This window comes from Brachyhypopomus gauderio, chromosome 15 (assembly GCF_052324685.1).
Source record: "Brachyhypopomus gauderio isolate BG-103 chromosome 15, BGAUD_0.2, whole genome shotgun sequence".
Taxonomy (NCBI): domain Eukaryota; kingdom Metazoa; phylum Chordata; class Actinopteri; order Gymnotiformes; family Hypopomidae; genus Brachyhypopomus; species Brachyhypopomus gauderio.
Genome location: NC_135225.1, coordinates 8,452,356 through 8,474,522, shown reverse-complemented (window position 1 = coordinate 8,474,522; position 22,167 = coordinate 8,452,356). Strand labels below are relative to the sequence as shown.

General features: G+C 39.0%; 3 protein-coding genes across 5 annotated transcripts; 2 read left to right on the top strand and 1 right to left on the bottom strand.

Moving 5' to 3' along the window:
• Window positions 1–1,457: 1,457 nt before the first annotated feature.
• acta1b (actin alpha 1, skeletal muscle b) lies at window positions 1,458–4,263 on the top strand. Its single transcript, XM_076975313.1, has 7 exons — window positions 1,458–1,615; window positions 2,257–2,396; window positions 2,527–2,851; window positions 3,062–3,223; window positions 3,344–3,535; window positions 3,622–3,803; window positions 3,905–4,263. Exons 2-7 carry the CDS (start codon window positions 2,268–2,270, stop codon window positions 4,046–4,048), a joined length of 1,134 nt encoding a protein of 377 aa, XP_076831428.1. The 5' UTR covers window positions 1,458–1,615; window positions 2,257–2,267; the 3' UTR covers window positions 4,049–4,263.
• rab4a (RAB4a, member RAS oncogene family) lies at window positions 3,344–17,690 on the bottom strand. Of its 2 annotated transcripts, XR_013121416.1 has the most exons (9): window positions 17,537–17,690; window positions 15,577–15,657; window positions 15,355–15,469; window positions 13,942–14,004; window positions 13,457–13,611; window positions 12,819–12,914; window positions 12,591–12,735; window positions 5,187–10,706; window positions 3,344–4,673 (listed from the first exon to the last, which is right to left on the bottom strand). XR_013121416.1 is itself a non-coding variant. In XM_076975316.1 (8 exons), the coding sequence occupies exons 1-7, from the start codon at window positions 17,550–17,552 to the stop codon at window positions 12,620–12,622; spliced, it is 642 nt and encodes a 213-aa protein (XP_076831431.1). In that variant the 5' UTR covers window positions 17,553–17,690; the 3' UTR covers window positions 3,344–10,706; window positions 12,591–12,619. The 2 variants fall into 2 exon arrangements, 1 of the variants encoding a protein (XP_076831431.1); XM_076975316.1 differs by having other exon boundaries at window positions 3,344–10,706.
• ccsapb (centriole, cilia and spindle-associated protein b) lies at window positions 4,975–7,650 on the top strand. Of its 2 annotated transcripts, none has more exons than XM_076975314.1 (4): window positions 4,975–5,130; window positions 5,719–6,078; window positions 6,253–6,536; window positions 6,945–7,650. In XM_076975314.1, exons 2-4 carry the CDS (start codon window positions 5,736–5,738, stop codon window positions 7,122–7,124), a joined length of 807 nt encoding a protein of 268 aa, XP_076831429.1. In that variant the 5' UTR covers window positions 4,975–5,130; window positions 5,719–5,735; the 3' UTR covers window positions 7,125–7,650. The 2 variants fall into 2 exon arrangements, with proteins under 2 accessions (XP_076831429.1, XP_076831430.1); XM_076975315.1 differs by lacking the exon at window positions 4,975–5,130 and adding an exon at window positions 5,476–5,608.
• Window positions 17,691–22,167: the final 4,477 nt, after the last annotated feature.

Below are 22,167 nucleotides of genomic sequence, written 5' to 3'. Positions count from 1 at the left end.
GACCTCGGGAAAAGTTTTACACAACATTTTAATTTCTCTTTACATCTCTAAAGCAAATGGCAACATTGTTCGTATAAAATCAGTTATTTTGAAATTAGACTGGTAATCTTAAAGCCCAATCAGAGCTATCTTTCCAAATGGAGACGTCGCCGGTTAGCCACTGAGCTGCTCAGATCCCTTGGTGTAAGTGGCGTTTTCCCAAGCTCCAGTACACTGGGCTGCTAGTGTAGTTTAGGTTTAACGGAAACAATGAACGTGGAAATGTTTTACAATGTTAACGTTACCAATAGATACATTTTGATTAAAGTTACTGGATGATATCGACAGTACCGTAATCGGTAACTAGTAAGTATATTAAAACGTCTTGTGATGTGTAGCCCATGTTGTGCAAAAAAGTACAGTGAAAATTATTTTCTCACTGATTAGGAGACAAACTCCAATCCCACGACATCCGCTTGGGTTACTCTGCAAAGGACTGTCATTTCAGTTCTGAAGTCTGATGAGTTCATGCGGATTAGTCTATAGCTTATGCATTTCTGTCTGAAAGTAGATAAATTCACAGCCCCTTTCTTTCCTCACATATGACCTATAGTTTATTCTTAATTATTGTTTTAATAAAGAAAATGAGATGTTTACTAATTCCAAACACTGAAACACTTCATTCAAGCATCCTATAAAATACTTTAGACTCTCAAGTGACACGTTATTTTGGCCAACTTCCAAAGACCTTTTTGCTCAAGCGACCTGAATCTGGTCTATTATGAAAACATAAAATATGAGCTAACTGTTTACCTCAACAAAACACACATTAAAACTCTTACCCCAGAGGCTGACAATCTTATCTATGTGGCTTATCTCTCCTGTCTTCACCTGCGCTGTCAAGAAAGACGCCTCAACCGAAATGAAGCATTGGGGTACATCTCGGGGTTATGTCCCATGGAAAGGATTAGGAGTTGAACCGGACCTTCTTTAACGTGTCGAACTATGCTACTTGAAACTCAAGAAGAATTTCGTAATCAAAATAAATACACGTCCTGGTAATCAGACTCAGAGGATAAGCCATTATTTTGGTAATATATGTAAAGCCTTAACCGTAAAGCCTCGACTTTATAATAACATATGTTCCTATTGAAAATTCTTGGCGAAGAAACAGGCAACAATAATCCTGAATGATCTGTCGTCTCTACAGTGGAAACGTTTCTAATGTAGAAATACAACCTAATTGCCTGGCAGACCGGTCATACCAGCGTAGTAACGTACGACGCACCATGTGCGAAGAGTAGTAACAAAACCACATGCACCCCATATACGGTTCTGGTGCCGTGGGTTCGTAGCATGACTATCATGCCTTATTAGGACAATCATGCACACTTCGAACCGAGGGAGGCAGGAGACTTCTTTCTGATGTCCCGTTGGCTTACCGTCCAAGAACCTAATATGGGTGAAGGTTGGGGGAAAAATCCAATTGAACACATGGGCATCTTCAATTATGTACATGGGGAGGGAATAAAGGCGATGGTATATAAATTTCCCGACGATCGGAGTCACTCCGTAGCTGGAACCAGCAGTGGTTGCATTCTGCACTGAGCTTCATCTAAGAAAGGTACCACCAAAGGTAAGGGAGGTTGAAATAGCCACAACATAGTACGGCAGATAAAGAGACTAGTTAGAAACAACGTTTACTTTATTTATGTGTAAATTAATTAACTGTTGACGTGGTTTACAGTAACCGTTATATGAACAAAAGAAGACAGGCTCTTCAACATATGTCACGATAAAAAAGAAAAGCAAGTTGTTGCATATATACCTAGATTTACATACAACCTTTAAGTATTATTTCAAATTTTTAAATGTTATTGTTTTGTAATGTTAAATTGCTACTTTACGATAAGCTAAGTACTTACTCACTGTAAATATTATTCATTCAATATTGATAGCTGTCATTCATACCCAAGATGTGTATTGTCAGTTGGCTCTTTAACCATCATATGGTGAATTGTGAAATTGTGATTTTTTTAGGCTTAATGTTGTCTATTAAACATAAAAAATGTAAAAAAAAATTGACTCAGTGAATACAATGTACAAGTTAATGTGATTATTACTGTTTTGGGTCATTTGGATTAGTGTCAGAGAAAACAACACTTAAACAATACTTAAAAGTGTGATGTACAGCTGTTTACCTTGTTTTGTTCTAGTTAACGCTGCGTGTGCTATAAAATAATTCATTTAGTGACCTAAGACCATGTTCACACTTAGAACCCATCAAGATGTGCGACGACGAGGAGACTACCGCCTTGGTGTGCGACAATGGATCAGGCCTGGTCAAGGCTGGTTTCGCCGGAGATGACGCCCCAAGGGCTGTTTTCCCTTCCATCGTTGGTCGCCCTCGTCATCAGGTACACAACTAACATGACTTTGTGCATTATTACTGTAATTCTTTTTGAAACATAGTAATAACATCACTTGGTAAATGGTAAATTAAGCTGTTCAATGAGATTTTAAACCTATATTTACTTTTTATTTTAGGGTGTCATGGTGGGTATGGGTCAGAAAGACTCCTATGTAGGAGATGAAGCTCAGAGCAAGAGGGGTATCCTCACTCTGAAGTATCCCATTGAGCATGGCATCATTACCAACTGGGACGATATGGAGAAGATCTGGCACCACACCTTCTACAATGAGCTCCGTGTCGCACCTGAGGAGCACCCCACCCTGCTCACTGAGGCCCCTCTGAACCCCAAGGCTAACCGTGAGAAGATGACCCAGATCATGTTTGAGACCTTCAATGTTCCCGCCATGTATGTGGCCATTCAGGCTGTGCTGTCTCTGTATGCTTCTGGCCGTACCACTGGTGAGACATCACATCATCACATACGTATACACATATAACTGTTGTGTTCTTTTGTATAAGCAAAACAATGTACAATATTTAAATGGTTATCTGTGTATTTCATAGAGCACAGAATACAGACTAGTTCACATTAATGATTAAAATGGAGGCCATTACACACAATATCTAACATGTCTCAGTGTTCTGACTTGTCACATCTTGTTTTTTTAGGTATTGTGCTGGACTCTGGTGATGGTGTCACCCACAATGTCCCCATCTATGAGGGTTATGCTCTGCCCCACGCCATCATGCGTCTCGATCTGGCTGGTCGTGATCTGACTGACTACCTCATGAAGATCCTGACCGAGCGTGGCTATTCTTTTGTCACAACCGGTAAATATTAGATTGCTAGTTGGTCTTTCATTTTCCCTCTAAATGACACTTTAAAAATGAATACATATACCTGGTCTAGGGTTAGGATGTCTTGTTAACTCATACAATGCTCAATCACAGCTGAACGTGAGATTGTGCGTGACATCAAGGAGAAGCTGTGCTATGTGGCTCTGGACTTTGAGAACGAGATGGCCACCGCCGCTTCCTCCTCCTCCCTGGAGAAGAGCTACGAGTTGCCTGATGGTCAGGTTATCACCATTGGCAATGAGCGTTTCCGTTGCCCCGAGACTCTCTTCCAGCCTTCCTTCATTGGTGTGTAGCTATCATCTCCATCTACTGCATATGTTAGTGTAACATTTATCTATGTTTGCTAATGACATTTACCTTCTTTTGAAAAGGTATGGAGTCTGCTGGCATTCATGAGACTGCCTACAACAGCATCATGAAATGTGATATTGACATCAGGAAGGACCTGTATGCCAACAATGTTCTGTCTGGTGGTACCACTATGTACCCTGGTATTGCTGACCGTATGCAGAAGGAGATCACTGCCCTGGCCCCCAGCACAATGAAGATCAAGGTAAGATCTAGGTGTCAGTGCTTTGCGTCATATGCATCTGCTTTCCACAGCTGTCATGATGCGTGTATCTCTGAAACACATTCTCCTCTTTATTATCCCAGATCATTGCTCCACCTGAGCGTAAGTACTCCGTATGGATCGGTGGCTCCATCCTGGCCTCCCTGTCCACCTTCCAGCAGATGTGGATCACCAAGCAGGAATACGATGAGGCAGGACCCAGCATCGTCCACCGCAAATGCTTCTAAATTCACCACCATCATCATCTCCTGTGTCTACTCACTACAAACCATGTAGTAATGGATCACTCTGTTGACAAAGGACAGAATTACTATGTGATGAATATGCTTCAGTGAAGAACAAGCAACGTCTGGAACAAGATCAACATGCAATGTCATACCCCATAATGTAAAATGTACATACATTTTAATTTATTAAAGTCCATTATTTGGTATATTTTTGAGATGTGACTATGTGCAATAATTTTATTACTCTGATAATAGAGACATTTTTAAAGTTCTTTACATTCTGTTCCTAGACAGCACACTCACTTTCAGACAAATCACACCAAAAGTCTGTTCAGCACACGTTTATTTCCCTCACTTCCAAGACATTCATCACATATCACACTCCAGTTAGAGGCCACAGGCACGACCACAAATTTAAACAGCCCACCGTATACATGCCAGCACCCACACCAAGTACATTACTTCAACCATAAGTCGTCCAAGAGTCTCTGAAGCAGAAACATAAGTCGCTAAGTTCATTTCTATGTTTGTCACACCCCACTCCCACTCACTGTCTGTATGTGCCCTGCTTTGATAGAAGTGAAAACTGACTCCGTCTGACGACAAGAATGTGACTCGAATGCTTCTGCGAACCAGACAGATGATATTCGATATGGAATTGGAGCATGAATTGACTTGTGTCCGATTCTTGACTGCACCCTGTGGCTTAGTTAGTTACATTATATGCATATGTATGTCAGTACATAAATCTTCCAAACCATTTTCTACGTCCTTTAGGGTACCTCTTTAGGTGCAAGGTAACAGTGTTAGTGAACTATAGGTTTACTCCATGACAGAATACAGTAATTTTATAAAGCCTATTTTAAATTCCATACATTTTGGGGAAAAAAAACATAAATGCAAGACATAATGTACGCTCAGCTCAAATCTACAACTTGTTGCTATTTCTTCACATTTCCAACGACTTTACCACAGGGCGGAGCCATAACAAAAACAGAATTGTGCTGCCATACAACAGCAGGAGAGGAATACGTAGGCTAAAAACCAGCAGATTACGTTCTTGTTGTGTGCAACTAGAAACGGTAAGAAAAAATGACCTATTCATACAAGGACCGAATCGACAGTAGTTAATGAATACCAGAATACAAATATCATGGCGGGTCTTGAGATCGCTGACAAGGTCCATCTCCAATCTGTATATTGGTCAGAGTGAACAGTATGACCAAGAAATTCTGCTCAGCTGTTGACGTCGCTGAGCTCTGTTTACGTTGTAAATACGTTGTAACCTCGCAGTCACGGAAATAGCACATCTACGACCTTGTTATTTAGGCCACGGTGTGTATTGTCAGTATCTTGATTCAGTGTAATGCATCTATAGACTGAATGCATTTAATGATATAATAAAACCTGCTACATTTCAGACTTTCTTAATACAGTTGTTAAATACTCAAGGTTTGAGCAGTAGGAAGACGCCATAGTTTAAATAGGCGGATATATGAGGGGGTGTGCCGAAGGACTACATACGCAGCTCATCAGCCATTGGTTTCCTCTCAGGAAAAGGTTTTACCCCCTTTACAAATGTTTTGATTTAAATATCTAGCGGAAAAGGTGACTGCTTGTTTCGATGTACGCTACAATGTAGATCCATTTTAAAATATTTTCCTTTGCAGTTAATGAGTGGAGGAATATGGTGACAAAACGAGTCAGATCTGAATATATGAAGAAGTTCAAGGATCCAAAATGGGAGACGTATGCAAAATGTTACGAGGATTTAGTGAAATACAGGTTGTCAAGGCGTTTGTTGGAGCAGGCACATAACCCTTGGTTTTGGGATGAACGTGGAAGCGACACCGATTCTAGTGGGAAATCAACACCTCTATGCAGAAATAAAGTTGAACCGTTGCAGCTAGTGGATGAAACTCCACCAGGACCAACATCAACAAAGGAAACGGCGGGTCAAGTTGACTCTGGACCGAATGAAACGCAAAATGAAAGAGATATTGCACAGGCTGACACCTCCCCGCCTGTAGGTAGGCTGCATTTAGAGTTCAAATGAATTCAAAACTATTTCCTATGTAATTACAGCTAAAGTGTGGCGATAAGTACACTATGTAATGACATTGATTAAAAAGTTGTGTATTGAAAAAGGTGTATTGACCTTTAGTTAGAACGCAAACATTCAAAATAGACCATCTCTCCAACAGAACAAGACACAAGAGATGGTGAACATCACGGTAAGCACGAAGGAAGAAGCGGGGAATTCTCCAGTGCTGTCCAGCGAGAAACAGACACCTGTGCCCAGACTACAGCAAAGAGCAAACCCCACAATTCACACAAGACATCCAGGTCTACAGCTAAGCACAAGATCACAAAAGACACTGACAAAGAAAGTAGACACCCTTTTGCTATGTATGGTGCAGGAGAGAGATCAGTAGAGATGGCTTCCAGGAAAACCCATAATGTAGGTCCAGCTGCATCAACCAAAGAGGTGAGAATCTTCTCAAATGTATGATGTCAATTTCTAACTTATTATAAAATTAAATGTTCTATGACTGACAAACAAGATTAAAACAAACTGCAACAAGGTCATTTGATTAATATTTTAGTGATGTCTTTGTATATGGGTTGACATTCATAGTTCAAATGAATCACATTTAAATAAATATACTGCTAATAGACAATAACTGTACTGAACATCCTGTATTAGGCTTGATTTGTATCTAGAAAACTGACTGGTAATATTTACCTTTAGTGATGTAATTTGAAGAGTTTGAAGAATTTCTTTAGGTTAATTCTCAATCTGCACATAGTTTGACTGGACTGACTGACTGGAGACATCCGAAAGGCATGCAGAATCATGTGTGTTTAAAAAACATCTCTCTCTCTCTGTGACTAGATTCATGAATCCGCACTACGAGCTAAAACCAGGAGAGAAGTCGAGAAACAGATGAAGAGAGTTGACAAGAGAAGGGCAAAATCTGCTGACCTGGAGAAGATGAACAGAAGCAAAATCACCCCTGATTACAACCCATGGATGACGGAGTATATGCGGTGCTTCTCAGCTAGGTCTCGATAACATCAGATACACCTAATTATATTGCAGGAATTCAACCAAGATGATGGTGACAAGACATACACCTCACACTCCAGTTTTTGTGGTCATTGTGTGTTCATGTGTGTTGACCACATCTCTTTCTGTATTACTATCGTGAATCATCAAGTGAATGCAGTTTGATAATTCCAGAAAATGTGTACTTTTCTGTTTGTAGCTGTTATTATCGGCGTAATTTATATACTTTAGAAAACAATGGATTTTCAGTGTTTTTACAGGTCATTTTAGTATCTATTCAGGAAATGTTAAATTCTTTCATGAACATAGAACTCAGTTGCTGTTTTAAGGGCACTAGTCTGTCTTATAGATGTTAAAGATGTATTTGCCAGGACTTACATGCATTCCATGTTTCATTCCATAGGGGACATCTGACGTCTGTGGATTAATGTAAAGTAGTCAGTAGCATTCAACAAATGAAAAACAAAAAAAAAAACTTCAACAAATATTACACAACTCCTGTTTAAGCCAATCATATACAGCTACAACAGTGCAGTTTAATGTTTATTTTGTACACCAGATCCATATCATCAGCTGATTGTGAAGCCCTTCATGAGCTGCATAACATTCTGGCTCTTGATCTAATTTGCATACAACTTAAAGGGTTTCACCGGGACATGTTTCCTAAACTAAATAATAGCAATTAAAACTTTTTTTGCTTCACTGAGGTAATCATGCAGTGCACAGAGTGTTTTCTCTACTGCATATCAGGGTTTTTAAAGACTTTTGTAACGAGACGCTTACAATAACAGTGTAGGACAGTGTTCCTGCTCCAGACTTGCTAAGTTGCACTATTTCAGTAAATTGTCATTTTTATTGTTTCAACTTCAATGGATATTGACCCTTTTCAGATTATTCCTGTCTTAAAACTGGAACGCTGTTTCAGTGCTGCATGGGCTGCCAGAAATGAAAACACAGAAACCACATTTTTATCAATGTGGTGACCAGTGTAAAATCATGAACAATTGAAACCTACTGAAGATGTCAAGCAAAGCTTGCAGGACTGGATTCCCACACGAAGAATTAGATGCTTCCATCAAATGTGACCAAAGAACACTTTGTGTTGGACTATATTGAAGTGGGAGCAGCTGTGTCTGCAACAAACTATAAAAAATGGTGACTACAGTTGGGACAAAAATATTCATTAAAAAAAAAAACTAATTTTAGGATTTTCTTTATATGAAGTCATTGACTTACAATTGGACACTGTAGGTGATCCTTTTATGGTATTGCTAATGAAGCCATAATATTGCTCCTGAGCCACTGAAGCACAAAGGTGATTTACTGTCACTGTAAAGAGCCAAGGAATCTGCTCTGAAGGGTGTTTAGATAGAACATTAGTGTTTGGACGTTTGCCTGTGATGAATGTGCATTAGAATATTAATTGTATAGAACTAACAGGATTCTGCATCACTGACTGCAGAGTAATGTGGGGACCTTTTCTTAGACTCTGTTGTAAAGAGAGCTTCTAGATTATGCCACGGTATTTTAGTCCATCTTTAAATGGCAATAGTTTGTTAAAGAAAATGACTAATAACTGAGGTTAAAATTTATATCTCTTACTGTTTTTGCTCAGTGTACTTGAATCAAGTCATATGTTTCTAGACTTCAAATTGTGTGTAATGTATTAATAAAACAAATCAGTTTACCATGTTGTATATGTTATTCCATACAGTATTTTATATGTACAAATTATAAAAAGTTCATACCAGAATTCTATGGTTTATCAAGAATGTATCAGTTAAGGTGGGTTAATGTGTAGCCACTGAATGCAAATTTAAGCAGATGTTAATGATCGTTACATTGATATTGTGTTACTTCCTTTTTAAATAGATACAATGGCACTAATATATAAATCTATGTTCTAATTATCCCCCTATTATTTTTACCATAACAATTGTACATTGTGATATGTTGTCCTGAAAACTACAGGCAGAATTATCCTTAGAATAATGACATACCAATCCCAGCAGACAGACTTGCTTTCTTATGTGATATTTTGGATCTCTTAATATGAAGCATTACTTACTGTAAAAAGAAAGGTGGTCTACTGGCAGAGAAAAGAACTGTCCACTTATACCAAACATGACCCATTTTTAATAATGACCGATGAATGAATTCATGATGGTATTCACCAATTTAGTCTTCTCTGGTAAAATACACAATGATGAAATATTTCCAATGTCTGGATGTTTCATTGACAGTTAAGCAACACTGCATGAAGTGATCTTGGATAAAGTACATCTTAAATTCTATCTAATTCTATCAATACAATAAAGCAACCTGCCTTTGGTTACTAATGCTCTTTTCCAATCAAACGTTTATTCCCCCCAAAACAAGCATAATTTGTAATCCCAATAAATGTATGTTTTTAATGATAACAAATGTATTGTCTTATATTGTTTGTGTTGTAGGGGAGAATACATAATTTCATGAAAGATTAGTTTTAATAAAGGATGTAGAAACGGCAGGGTAAGATGTCAGGCTCAAACTGGAAACTGGTTAAATGCTACATGTCTATAATAGAAACATCAATTGAGAATAGGACATGATTGAATGCTATGAATAATTCAAGTACTCTCCCTAAATGTCTCAAAGTCTAGAACGTGGTTAAATTAGGGATCCAATAACTGGTGGAATGTAGGGTGTAGAACACACATTTTCCAAAAACACTAAGTCAAAGCAAATACAGATTGATTACATTTGAAAATGACACACTACTTTCTTACAACATTGCATGAATCAGTCAAATGAACATTGTCAAACAGGACAACAGCATGTACATATGCTGTATAATACTGTATGTAACTTTATGGCTTCTCAATCTACTTTCAAAATAATCTTTACTACGATATATGTATAGGAGAAGATAGGTCTGTGGTTGTCCATATATACTGTATTTTGACATTCCAGCTTTTACATAAATTTTCTGATATATGTTGTGCACAAACACATCAGAATAGGATAACAGTGCATTCTTGCAAAGGACAGCAATCACTTTTATAAAACATGGTCTATTCCAGTATATCACCATATTAGACAAAAAAAGAATACCCACAACATACTTCCATTAGTGGAGAGAGGGAAAAGCAGAATAAAATTATCATGTGATGGTAAAACCAATACGCATGGTAAGATCTTCAAGTTAGCACTGACCAACAGTGTTCCCAAGCTCATAAAAACTATTCATTCTGTTCTGGTAATGCAGTCCATAAAACATGCTCCAAAGTGGTATTATAAGCTTTTGTCTACACAAGATCTACATACTTTAATTGGGGTAGAATAGGACAGAAAGTGGTAGGATAGCTCAGTGCAGAACTTTCAACAAGGGCCTATATCCATCATCCTCAAGGTTTTGAACACAGCCAGAGTCATTGCTTCAGCCCTATGCGCCAGTTAATATTTTCTGGACTGTTCTGGAGCGCTGATGCATCCAAGAATCTCTGACATGTCTGATTTGAAGTAAAAGGAACGTGAGGGAAGAGTTTCCACCGTCTTGGGTCATTCATCCCATTCCTCACTGTCTTCCCAGTCTTCAAAAAAACCTGCCTGATGCCAAAAACAGAAACAAACTACAGTGACTGAAGAACTAGTAGAATAATTAAAGCGATTAACAACAGTCAACATTACCATTCACAACATTGAACTACCCCACCACACATACATTCTACACCCTGTGCAGACAATGCTACTGCCCATCTTAAACAATTAGTTCTTAATGAGCTACACATGTAACACTCAGCTCTAGTAGCAATGCTGATTTGTTTCAAGACGTGTTGTGGTAAGAATGGTGTAGTGTTACAGTGTGTCAGGATCACAACCACAAGCTTCCTGGATCTGTCTTAGTTCACTAAACAGAGATCCAACATTCAATATCAGATCCCCGTGTTATGCAGAAATGATTACAGAGTGCCCTCAAGAACTTGACCTGTAGACTGTTCCAGAAGTTAAATGTTTCCTCCTTTTAGAGTGCTGCCTGCTGTCACTTGGAATGTCAGTCTTGTTCTCCTACTACTTTAGAACTTGTCATTTAAAACAATTTTAGAACCTCATTCTGAAAAGAATGCAATAACAATTCCAATGACTACTAACTCTGACCTGACCTGACTCTGACCAACTCTGTGCACTGAGTCTTAAGTTGTCTATGAGCAGCTGTCTGTTAATTAGGCATCTCCTTCCACAGATACCTTGGATCCACCTTGGACCTCTATTTCTGGTTAGCATTCCAAAGTATCCAAATAAGGCACCTCAGAAACCTGCCATGCTAAGGACACAGAGAGTCTGGAGTTAAATATAACCGCTGCTCTGTACTGTTTGGTGCGTGTGAACGGCTACGTGGGTGCACACACGCTATTCCACTGATAGGTTCTTAGGATGGGACTGACAGTTTGTGCTCTCATTCCTTCACTGGTTGGAAAAATGGGGGAGAATCTGTAGGCGTGTGTCCGTGTGTGTGCACGTGTTTGCGGGAGCTGGGGGAGGAGAATATGCTTAGCGTAGTTCAGCCTGCTGCATCATCGCCACTCGGGCATGCAGAAGCTAACTTAAGCAAGGCTCATGGGGTGTTAATGACCAAAATAGCACGCCATTTTAAACAGGGCTCCTCCTTCCTGGGCCATGCCAAATACAGTACAGATGCTGTTGAGTTGCTACAAACATCCTTTTACAGACAAATGGGGAAGGAAGGAGATGTTACGCAAAATTAGCAGTTAAACTAGGAAATGTTATTAACGACTTTAATTTGTAACATCTCCTATTCATTTTATTCAAAATTTTATTTGATTACTAGTACAATAAATCATTGTATATAATATAATGTGTGGTATTACTTTATAATACTTTATATACTTAATATGCTTCAAGTATGTGAAGTATAGGAAGAATCAGTTAAATTACTTTACATTGTGTCCTTTTAAGTTATACCATGTCTCTTATTACTGTAAACAGGTTTCAGTGTGAAACCTGGACAAAAAATTCTTACACCACAATTTACACAAAATAACAAATTATACTGATATATCTACAAGCAAATGTCTAAAATCTCCATTCATTAAAACAAGTATCTTGAAACCCTAAAGACAGGTTACAATAATCTGCTTACTCAGCTTTGCTATTTTTAGCAGGCTGAGTGTTTTGACTGCTGTGTACAAAAGCAGCAGGCCCTCCCCCCAGCATCTGTTATTTAAGTGGGAAGGTAACAGGCAGCATTTGTGTAACACGTCTGGGATCAAAATGCCACAGTTCCTTGTGCAAAGATTTTCCTTTTTTAACCTTATTCAGTTCAAACAGGTGTGAAAAACAAATGGCGCTGTAATGCATCACACCAGTCTCAAAACAGGCACGGAAATTCCACCAAACCGTTGTCACTCCTGTAAGATGCACTGGTTACAATCTGAACTTCTGCCTTTGGTCAAAAGCAAAGTCTCCTCTTACCTGGGTGATCAACTCTAGTGGTACCGGTGCTAACAGCCGCACTCCTGCACACTCTCTGCTTGGGCTCGCCTTGGTGAACGCAGCTGCCTCAGTGCGGCATCGCCATACTGAATCCCCGAACCCATCCGCTCTGGATCCAGCTCACCTAGCCAACACAGCCAAAGCCCGTCAGAACATACCACGCCAAGCGCCAAGGTACACCTAGCAGTCTCAAGTCTGGCATCGTACCTGATTCTATTTTATTGAGGATTTTGCGGGCACACTGGACAAAGGCCTCCTCAACATTCTCGCCTGTTAAAGCACTGGTCTCCAGGAACATAAGCTCTGAAACGCACAGGATGTATACATTTATTTTGTTAAACGTAAGTGGATGGGCCACTATAAACAAATTGTTGATACATTACTGCAGCAAAATACAAGAGCTTCTATCTGGAACTGACTGGATCTTTCTAAAGATATTTTTTAAATAGGCCTTTCTTCAGCCTAGCTCTGACCAGGAAAGTTGAGCTTTTCTTCAGCTGAATTCCTGCCAGTAAATTTGTGTCTACTTACAAACCAACAGTGGCCTCTTGTGGTTCATCCAAATCTTAAATATTACATAATTTTAAATGGGAAAATTGGGTTTTAATGTTGCATTACATTAACTATTAATCGACACTCCTTTAATCTTTATGAAAATCTATATTAAATCCACATAAAAAATGAATATGAAAAATAAATTAAATACTACTATTAAAATGTAATTAATCTGGGCATAGAATAATGGTTTAAAGTGAGCAGTAAAATTTCTCTAAAGGAAAAACGGATTTAAAAAGCTGGGTCACTGTATGTACTAGGAAAAGAGAAATCAGAATATTCAGATGTACCGTTCTCTTGAGCAAAGCGAGATGCCTCCAGAAAGGTGACCTCCCGGTCAGCATCCAAGTCTTTTTTATTGCCACACAGTATTATGACAATGTTCTGGCTGGCTAACATCCTGGCGTCTGTGAGCCAGTTGGTCAGAGCATTGTACGTTTCCCGACTAACAAAGACAGATTAAACCAATACAGATTACTCCAATGCAGCAGAAGGTTACTGTGCTAAATTAAGAGTATACAGTCTACAACTCACTCTCAAATATTTCATTCAGTTCAGCGTTGTACTACTAGTCATATGTGTAAGCACTCTTTTAATTATTCATAGTAAGGCTACCTGTTTTTTCTAGGGCAGCCATGCTGAGATGCAGCTATTGGTTCTATCAAATATTAGAAACAAAGCCCGGTTTCCAGTGTGTTAACATCTGGGAAATATTTCTATTTATTATGGCATCAGAAAACGTAACAAGGACACTGATCTCACACTGTTAATTTACCTGGTGATGTCATACACAAGCAGTGCTCCTGCAGCTCCTCTGTAATAGCTACGTGTTACAGATCTGAGGAAATAAAAATGTTTATTAGATTAAAATATGGCGCAAAAAAGCAATGATCTCTATAGTTCAGAACCAGAATCATTTTATTTGCCAAATATGTGACAATACAAGGAATATGTTCTAGTGAGAGCACACTTATTACAAATTGAACAGACCAGCGCACAGACTGTTAAGTGTTAACTGTTAATTAAGGAAAAATACTATTTAAAGAAAATAAATAAATAGTCTAAGAGTACAGAATAAAAAATATTAAAGGTCCACGATGTGCAGATAACATGCGTAAATTGTACATTTGCAGTTAAGAATATGTATACATATTTACATTAGTGCAAACAGCATTACATTAGAGAGTTACTGTGATACAGTTTAGGGAAGGTTGGTGATTCAGTTTGAAGCAGTGAGAAGTGTTCATGATATTTAGGTACAATAGTGAAAATCTTTTATCTACTATTCTTGAACACCTAATCCCTGCTCTACATCCCACAAAGACGTAGTTCATGCCAACATGTCCTAGTGCCATTTCATGCTCAGTGGAGAGTAGTGATAATAGTTTCAATAGTGGTTGAAATATTAGGTTTTGGAAAGTACGTAGACATTGATCACTGTATCACAATATACTGTTTGCATATATTTTTGTCACATAGCCTGAATGAGTACTTAAACATTACTTGGCAGTGAAAACCGTTGCGCTCAGACAATTTCCAACTTCATTCCTGACTGTGCCAATATGCAGCAAATATTTCATCACAGTTCTTTTGCTTCCTATGCAGCAAATTAAATGTTTATGGACTATGTAATGCATTGCTCCCAGAAGTGTCAATTCCAGGTTCAGAAAGTAAAAGTCCTCACCAGGATTTTGCTCAAGCTTGCTAGATTTTCTAATTAGTGCAATCCACGTAGAATTAGTGGAATCAACACAATCCAGGAAGCCTGAGCAAAATCCTGGTGAGGACTTTTACTTTCTGAACCTGGAACTGACACCTCTGATTGCTCCCTGACTGGCTGTGTTGGCTCTATCTGTGCACTCTGTGCTTGTCTTCTGCCTAAAACCCTGAGGTCATCTTGGCTCTCGTAGCAAGATTGTGGTGTTCAGTGCACAAGCCACCAATGTCTACACCACCACTTAAAAAGCAAATATTTTCCTAAATCCTGGGAGTGATTTACTGGCTCTCCAAACCTACTGTCAGCTAAACATCTTCAATCTGACTGCCTAGACTGAACATCACAGAAGACAAAGACTATCATGGCAATCAACAATCATCACACAGGGACTGACAGATATGAGCAATGTGATCTAGATTCCCAGTCATTAGTGTGATGACTACAGTAGCTTTGACGCCTAAAAATACATACCTGAATCGTTCCTGCCCTGCTGTATCCCAAATCTGGAGTTTGACAAACTTGTTAACCACATTGATAATCTTTGAGCCAAACTCTACACCAATCGTATGATTTGAGTCATCTTTAACTGCAAGGGCATGAGAAAACAAACACATAAGACTTCTGATGTGAATGACAATAAATGTGTTGATTTTTACATGTCCTTGAGTGTATTATAATTAGAAATTTACATACATTTTTTCTCTATGAACTGGTGAAGGAGACATGACTTCCCAGTTCCAGCATTCCCAATAACCAGGAACTTGAACAGGAAATCTGAAGACAAAGGAAGAATGTTATTTTTACTTTTTTTGCAACAATTAGATAAAAGACAATCTTGGAATTCACACTTAAAATTGAAATAGTTTAATCTTTGTGCTTTCTCTGTTATAATTTGAATAGGGTGGTATCTGGTTTTTGAGCACAGTGTCCTCTGTCTGACAGATAGACACTTATTTTAACTTTCTGAAGTAAACTGGTAGTTCACATTAGTAGTACAATTACCTATTTTAGCATGTCACTTGGGTCACATCTACTATTACATCGACTAACCACAGAATGTCAGGACACTACATGATAAGAATAGGATGTTTGCAATCTTCTTCTTCATTCGGCAATTCCCGTTTAGGGGTCGCCACAGCGGATCAAACTCCTCCATCTGGCCCTGTCCTGAGTGTCCTCCACTGACACACCAGCCACTCTCATATCCTCTACCACTGCATCCATAAACCTCCTCTTAGGTCTACCTCTCCTCCTCTTGCCTGGAAGTTCCATCCTCAAGACCCTCCTACCAATATACCTCTCCTCCCTCCTCTGTACATGTCCAAACCATCTCAATCTCGCTTCTCTTACTTTATCTCCAAAACATGCTACATGTGCTGATCCTCTAATAAACTCATTTCTGATCCTATCCTTCCTCGTCACTTCAAATGAGGATCTCAACATTTTCATCTCAGACACCTCCATCTCCCTCACCTGTCTCTTTGTCAGTGCCACTGTCTCCAGTCCATACAACATAGCAGGTCTCACTACTGTCCTATAGATCTTTCCTTTCATTCTAGCCAACACCCTTCTATCACAGATCACCCCAGACACTTTATGCCATCCACACCACCCTGCCTGCACTCTCTTTACCTCTCTTTCACTTCCTCCATTACTCTGTACCCTCGAACCTAAGTAGGTAAACTCGTCAACCTTCACCAATAGGATGTTTGTTTGCAATGGTGTGCAAAAAGACAAACTACATGACCAGCACAACATTTTCCTTCAAAGAGTAGGAAAGATTAATATATTTATGATATATATATATATATATATGATGCGTTCTATATATTACACCATAAACACTGTAGCCTGTGACATTGGATGAGTAAAACCTATTACAGATTTCCAGATAAAATCGGCGAGTTCCGTAAGTCAGTTGGAAGGGTTAAGGTCTTAATTCCGTGCCGTGTAGTATCCTATCCACCCCATCCTCCGTACGTCTTTTTGGAGGTGTGGTGTCCTCTTTTCAGGGGTTTTTTAACTTGCCACCATAAGTCTGAATTACGAACTTGGCTAATTTGACAAATATAGGACAAAAGTGAACTTTTCCTATAACTGGATTAGGACATTTTGCTGTACAGTACAACATCTAAACACTAGCCTGCTATTAATGTGGCAGGTAACCAGACATAAGTTAAACAAAAAGGAAATACGGTGCTTATTTCAGACAAGTTACTAATTAGCAAACAGAATAGGCAGAATACATTTGGAAAGGCCCTAAACAGATTATGAAACGTTTTGGATATGTGGCCCCCGAAGCTTTGGGTAAACAAAACGGGTTAATCAGGCTTCGAAGCGCTGTTTACATTTCAACAGATCAATCTTCAACGACCAAACAAACGAAAAGGCGTTTTTTTCTGTCATATACTACCATAATATCAGCTATCATATTGCGACATCACACGTTATCAACGCTATCTTCGGATGGCTACATTCATCCATCAATCAAGCGGGTCTGTACTTGGTCAGCTACACCCTGCAGGCGTACTGGTACGGCACGTCGCCCGCTTGCAATCATTGCGATGTACGAGATCGGACACCTGATAAATCGATGCAAATCGACTGTCGGAATTGTGACAATAGACTAATAAACAAAAGTGATGCTCAGTACCGTATGTCTCGGACATGGCAGACGCCGTGTTATTTCTGATATATATATTTTTTCTCAGTGCAATCGAAGGGGATATTAAATAAACGGAAAATCCCTCAGAGGGATTCGCTTGTCCTGTCGGACTTCACAGGCTGCGAACTTCCTGTTGAGATTTTCAGCGTAAAAGTCTTTGAGGCGGAAGACTGCTGCTCTAGAGCAGCTGTGGTCGGAAACGCACGTAACCGATATGAAAGGCTGCGGAGTAGGTAATAAGGAGTATTCCACCACCTAGCCTACATCTAAACATTTATCAGCTACAGTACTCAGCTAATATAACAAATATTACGTTACATATCTGAAGCTTTGGCTTCCAATTTCATACATCAGACTTTTGTTCTACATACAATTTGTACTCTGATGGAGTACTGATGTACTACAGCTGACTACCAGTCAGTGGTAATAGTATTGAGCATAAAAGTTTAGAAAATCCCAATGAATTTCCTATTTATATTTTAAGGGTTATAACATTGTGTATATTTCCTCCCGGTTGTTTGTTGAAAACATGCATATTTTTTTGTTAAATTTGCTAGTTAACGCCCTCCACCCCACCCGTGGTTTTGATATTCTTTCTCTTCTCTCACTTCACATGGTTTACCGAAAGGGCACCATGTCAGCCTGCAATTGATTAGTAAATGTTTATGACCACAAGGGGGTGATAATTCATCATGATTTAGTCACAATAACCTTGGGAAATCAGTATCATAAATTCAAGTGAATGGTAAGTCAAATTTCAGAGTGGAAAAAATGGCAAATAACCTACCACAGCATGCTGTGATGACTATACCACCTGGGTCTTATCCTTGTGCTTGATTATATATACGGTATATATGTGTGTGTGTTTTTACCCATAATCCCCCTAACCACACATTTGCTTTTATGCAAAAGTACTGTTGAGTACATACCACTAAGAATGCTGAAGTTGCTTTTAATGAAATCAAGATTCACTTCAAAGGATGTTATAGATGCTTGGACAAGAGTGATTCCTTGCAGATTGCAAATATAAATTGCCTGCTGTAAATTATAGGCAATGCTACATCCCTGAATAACTCTTGGATGTCTGTTCTGGATGTAATGAAGAGCATATGACATAGAACACGAGTAAACAGTACATGTGGGTGGATTACATAATCTTTTTGTGCCCTTGCTTTCCACTTATTAACACAAAAGTAATTTAGTAATTTAACATTCCAGAAAAAAATCATCTGAGATCCAAAATGTTTAACCTATGGGAGTGAGACTTTCAGAGTCAACACCCACCCATGAGGATCTTTGATTGAATGAGTCACCGCATGATTTTCCAGATGTCTGTGTATCAGCAATAGTGTTCCTTATGTATAGCCCCTGTGGGTATATAGAAACTGCCTTCTTTTCTTCTGATATTTCCTGCTTAGGTTAGATGGTTCCTGACTAGAAGTGTGAGATGTGTATGTTCAGAATGTTTGGGTAATGGTTCTGTGAGATCAGAACACACAGAACACCTTGCATTTAATCAGAGAACATTTATTGTTAGTTAATATTTTATTTTCAAAACGTATAACCTCTTAATTTGCAAACCTCTATAATGAAAAGAATCAGGTTGAGATAGTTAAACACTTTTTTACATTTAGTCACCGATGCAATCTAACCATTCTAAAATGTCAAGGCCAACTTGCTTGAATGACTGCAAAATAATATTTCAAACATTTGTGTGTTAATTAAATGAAACTGGAATCAGATGCATCAACTGAACCCAGAATTGATCTCATACCTGGCTGACATATTTGTTTGACTCATGAGTCAGTTTATAAGTCTTTTCCCCCTCTTTTACTCTCTTAATCTACCATTTAATTTTGCAGCAAACAGCAACTATTTACATGCCTCAGTGATACAAGAAATCCAATTTTTCGCCTTCTACTGTGACCAAGTAATATGAATATAGGAGGCCTTCAGAGCTCACTGGGGAGATCCACTATCAGTGAAGCACAATGGTAACCAGGAAGAGGGGAAGTTAACTGTCCTTGGAATCTAAAAATGTCATCACACTCTCTGAGCCAGGATGTTATTTTGAAATGTGTGAAATCTTTTTATTTAATCTCAAACCAGTGAGGGGAAGAGTTTGCATCTGTGCCAGGTCAGTGCTTTTATGACAGGCCTTTGTCCAAAACATTCCTCTTGTTTGTGGTGGCAAATACACCACAATATATATAGTTTTACTCATACAGGAAGGGGTGCATTGGTAATAAAATATATTAATTTAGCAAATTTTAAGGTTTTTGCCCAATGTTTCTTTGAAATCACATATTTAAATATAGTAATGTTAGATAGGGCTCTCTGCACAGCTTGACTGCTGCAAGGTTATAAAACAACTTTCACAAGAGTGGATTACGTGAATAGTGGACTACATTTGATTTAATGTGAGTCCTTTTGGCAGGTTGTTTGAATTGGGGAACTAATATAGACCATAAAATCACTTCTTGCTGAAGTAATGGCATCAACAGGAGAATAACACAGAATAACACCCCACCTTTCCACTGTGCTGCAAGGCTCTAAACAACATATGGTTTGTTAATTTAAAAGCTAGGAGGCCTTGGGAGGCTGTACATTAACAGTGCGCGCTTTTACTGGGCCGGCCTACTGCAGGCAGGATCAGTGTCACAGTGTCTCTCACTCTTCCAAACTCCACAGGCTGCGTTCATGCAACAGACAGCTCGCTTTCTGCTGGCCGAAGCAGAGAGGAAGGCCAGCTCACAGGCCCATTGACAAACATCAACGGCAAACAATCTGAATGCTGTCCTTGTCCTGAGGCCAGGAAAGGCCAGAGCTGAGAGGGAATAGTGCTGCAGGGGAGGGGTGACCAGTACAGAGTTTGTAAAAAGGTTTGTACACTGAGTAAGCAGGCAGCATGCATGGCCACAACATGTATTCTCTGAAGTTGCACAGGCTGGTTGTGTGTGATCTGAGAAAAAAATTGAGGTTTTACATATTGTTCATTTCTAAGGTTATAGCTCAATTAATGTCCATAACAAAACTTGAATATTATCATAAGAATAGTTTATTAACTTTGAATTGTGAACTCATCCAGGTGTTTCATTTATCCATACTGTAAGTAAAGCAGTGGTCTTCTGCATGTGTGACACTGGCAAATGGCGCTACACCTTGTTGAAAATGTGTATTGCATTTGAATGTATTTTTTCTGGCGACTACAAGCATAAGAACGTTTCATTATCCATTTTTGGTTGTACTGTAATGGATATATGACATTTATTATGCTTCTGTAAATGTAAGAAGTTTTTATTTTGCTGACTGCTCTGACTTTTGACCCCAGTGTAACTCTATGGGTGGTGAAGCATGCAACACATCAACCTGACCTCAATACCTCTAAAGGCTTGTCTCTTAAAGTGATCTGTGCCTGATAAATAAAAAATTATCTTATATTATTGTGACAAGGCATGAGTCATTGAGTAAACATATTGGAAGGAATTTAGTTTATGTTGTGCAACACATACCATCAGTTTAATCTTTTAACGCATTTTACAAGACGTACAATGAGAGTGTGGATTGTATGCATAGCTGCCTCAAATGACTTTGCATTAGTTGCAAGTAATACCACTTGAGAAACACCATTAGAATGTTTAATACCAGGGTGAAACTCTTGTGTGTGTGTGTGTGTGTGTGTGTGTATGTGTGTGCTCGCGTGTGTGTGTATGTGTGTGCGCGTGTGTGTGTGTGAGTGTGTGTGTGAGTGTGTGTGTGTGTGTGTGTGTGTGTGTGTGTGTGTGTGTGTGTGTGTGTGTGCGTAAAGCCCAAGCTGAAAGCTTTCTTTCAGGCAGCATCGCCTCCACAGTACTTCATGGTACACAGAGTTCACCATTGTTCCCAGCCCATCACTATTGGAGACAGACAGCCTGGGAGGCAGCAGGCAGAGCAACAGGAGTGAGGGAGAGAGGTCTGGAGAGGGAGGACAGAGGGGGCGGGACTTGGCTCTTTTTTGATCACTCCAGCGTTCACTAAATGGGCACAAAAGGGGAGCCTCGATTGCTCTGCATGTCTGCTGTGGGTCACTGCGACCATTCATGGACCCTATGGGAACCCCAACATTGCTGATCCTCAAACACTCAACTATGAGTTCGAAGACAAGGAGGGCTTACCAAAGCAATGAGCAGACACCAGTCACTTATAAGGTCAACCTGTTAAATGTATTTATTCATCTATGCATTTATTAAAGGGTGGTTATGTCCAACCATATTTCAACACATTGAACACTGGTTAGGCTGCGTTCTTCTAATGACTTCTAATTCTAATAAATGTTGGTTTTACATTTTATATGGTATTTTTTGGTATTGAAATCAAACTATATAAACCCACCCTCCAAAACAATGGAAAAAAATAAGTAACAGAAGTAACATTATTAGTTGATGAATCAGATTATTAAACATGATTATAATATATAAAATACACTGCAGATGCCAGCTTGGTTTTCTAGGGCAGATCTGGTCTAAGTATGTCTTCTCAGTCTTTAGCTTCTTTCTCCTTCTATGTTTCACTGATACAGGGTGATGCTTTGAGACTTGGACATGCTGACTTGTCTTGTGTCTCTCAGGACCAAAGATACC

Bases quoted from the DNA above. Each gene is read 5' to 3' on its own strand.
- rab4a (XM_076975316.1), bottom strand. The intron at 13,612-13,941 runs GTAAATTAACAG...TGTCTTTGTTAG, and splicing joins CTTGTGTATGACATCACCAG to TCGGGAAACGTACAATGCTC. The intron at 12,736-12,818 runs GTACGATGCCAG...TGTGTTGGCTAG, and splicing joins CCTCAATAAAATAGAATCAG to GTGAGCTGGATCCAGAGCGG.
- acta1b (XM_076975313.1), top strand. From the start codon at position 2,268: ATGTGCGACGACGAGGAGACTACCGCCTTGGTGTGCGACAATGGATCA. The intron at 2,852-3,061 runs GTGAGACATCAC...TTGTTTTTTTAG, and splicing joins TGCTTCTGGCCGTACCACTG to GTATTGTGCTGGACTCTGGT. The intron at 3,536-3,621 runs GTGTGTAGCTAT...TCTTTTGAAAAG, and splicing joins CTTCCAGCCTTCCTTCATTG to GTATGGAGTCTGCTGGCATT.
- ccsapb (XM_076975314.1), top strand. From the start codon at position 5,736: ATGGTGACAAAACGAGTCAGATCTGAATATATGAAGAAGTTCAAGGAT. The intron at 6,079-6,252 runs GTAGGCTGCATT...TCTCTCCAACAG, and splicing joins TGACACCTCCCCGCCTGTAG to AACAAGACACAAGAGATGGT. The intron at 6,537-6,944 runs GTGAGAATCTTC...CTCTGTGACTAG, and splicing joins CAGCTGCATCAACCAAAGAG to ATTCATGAATCCGCACTACG.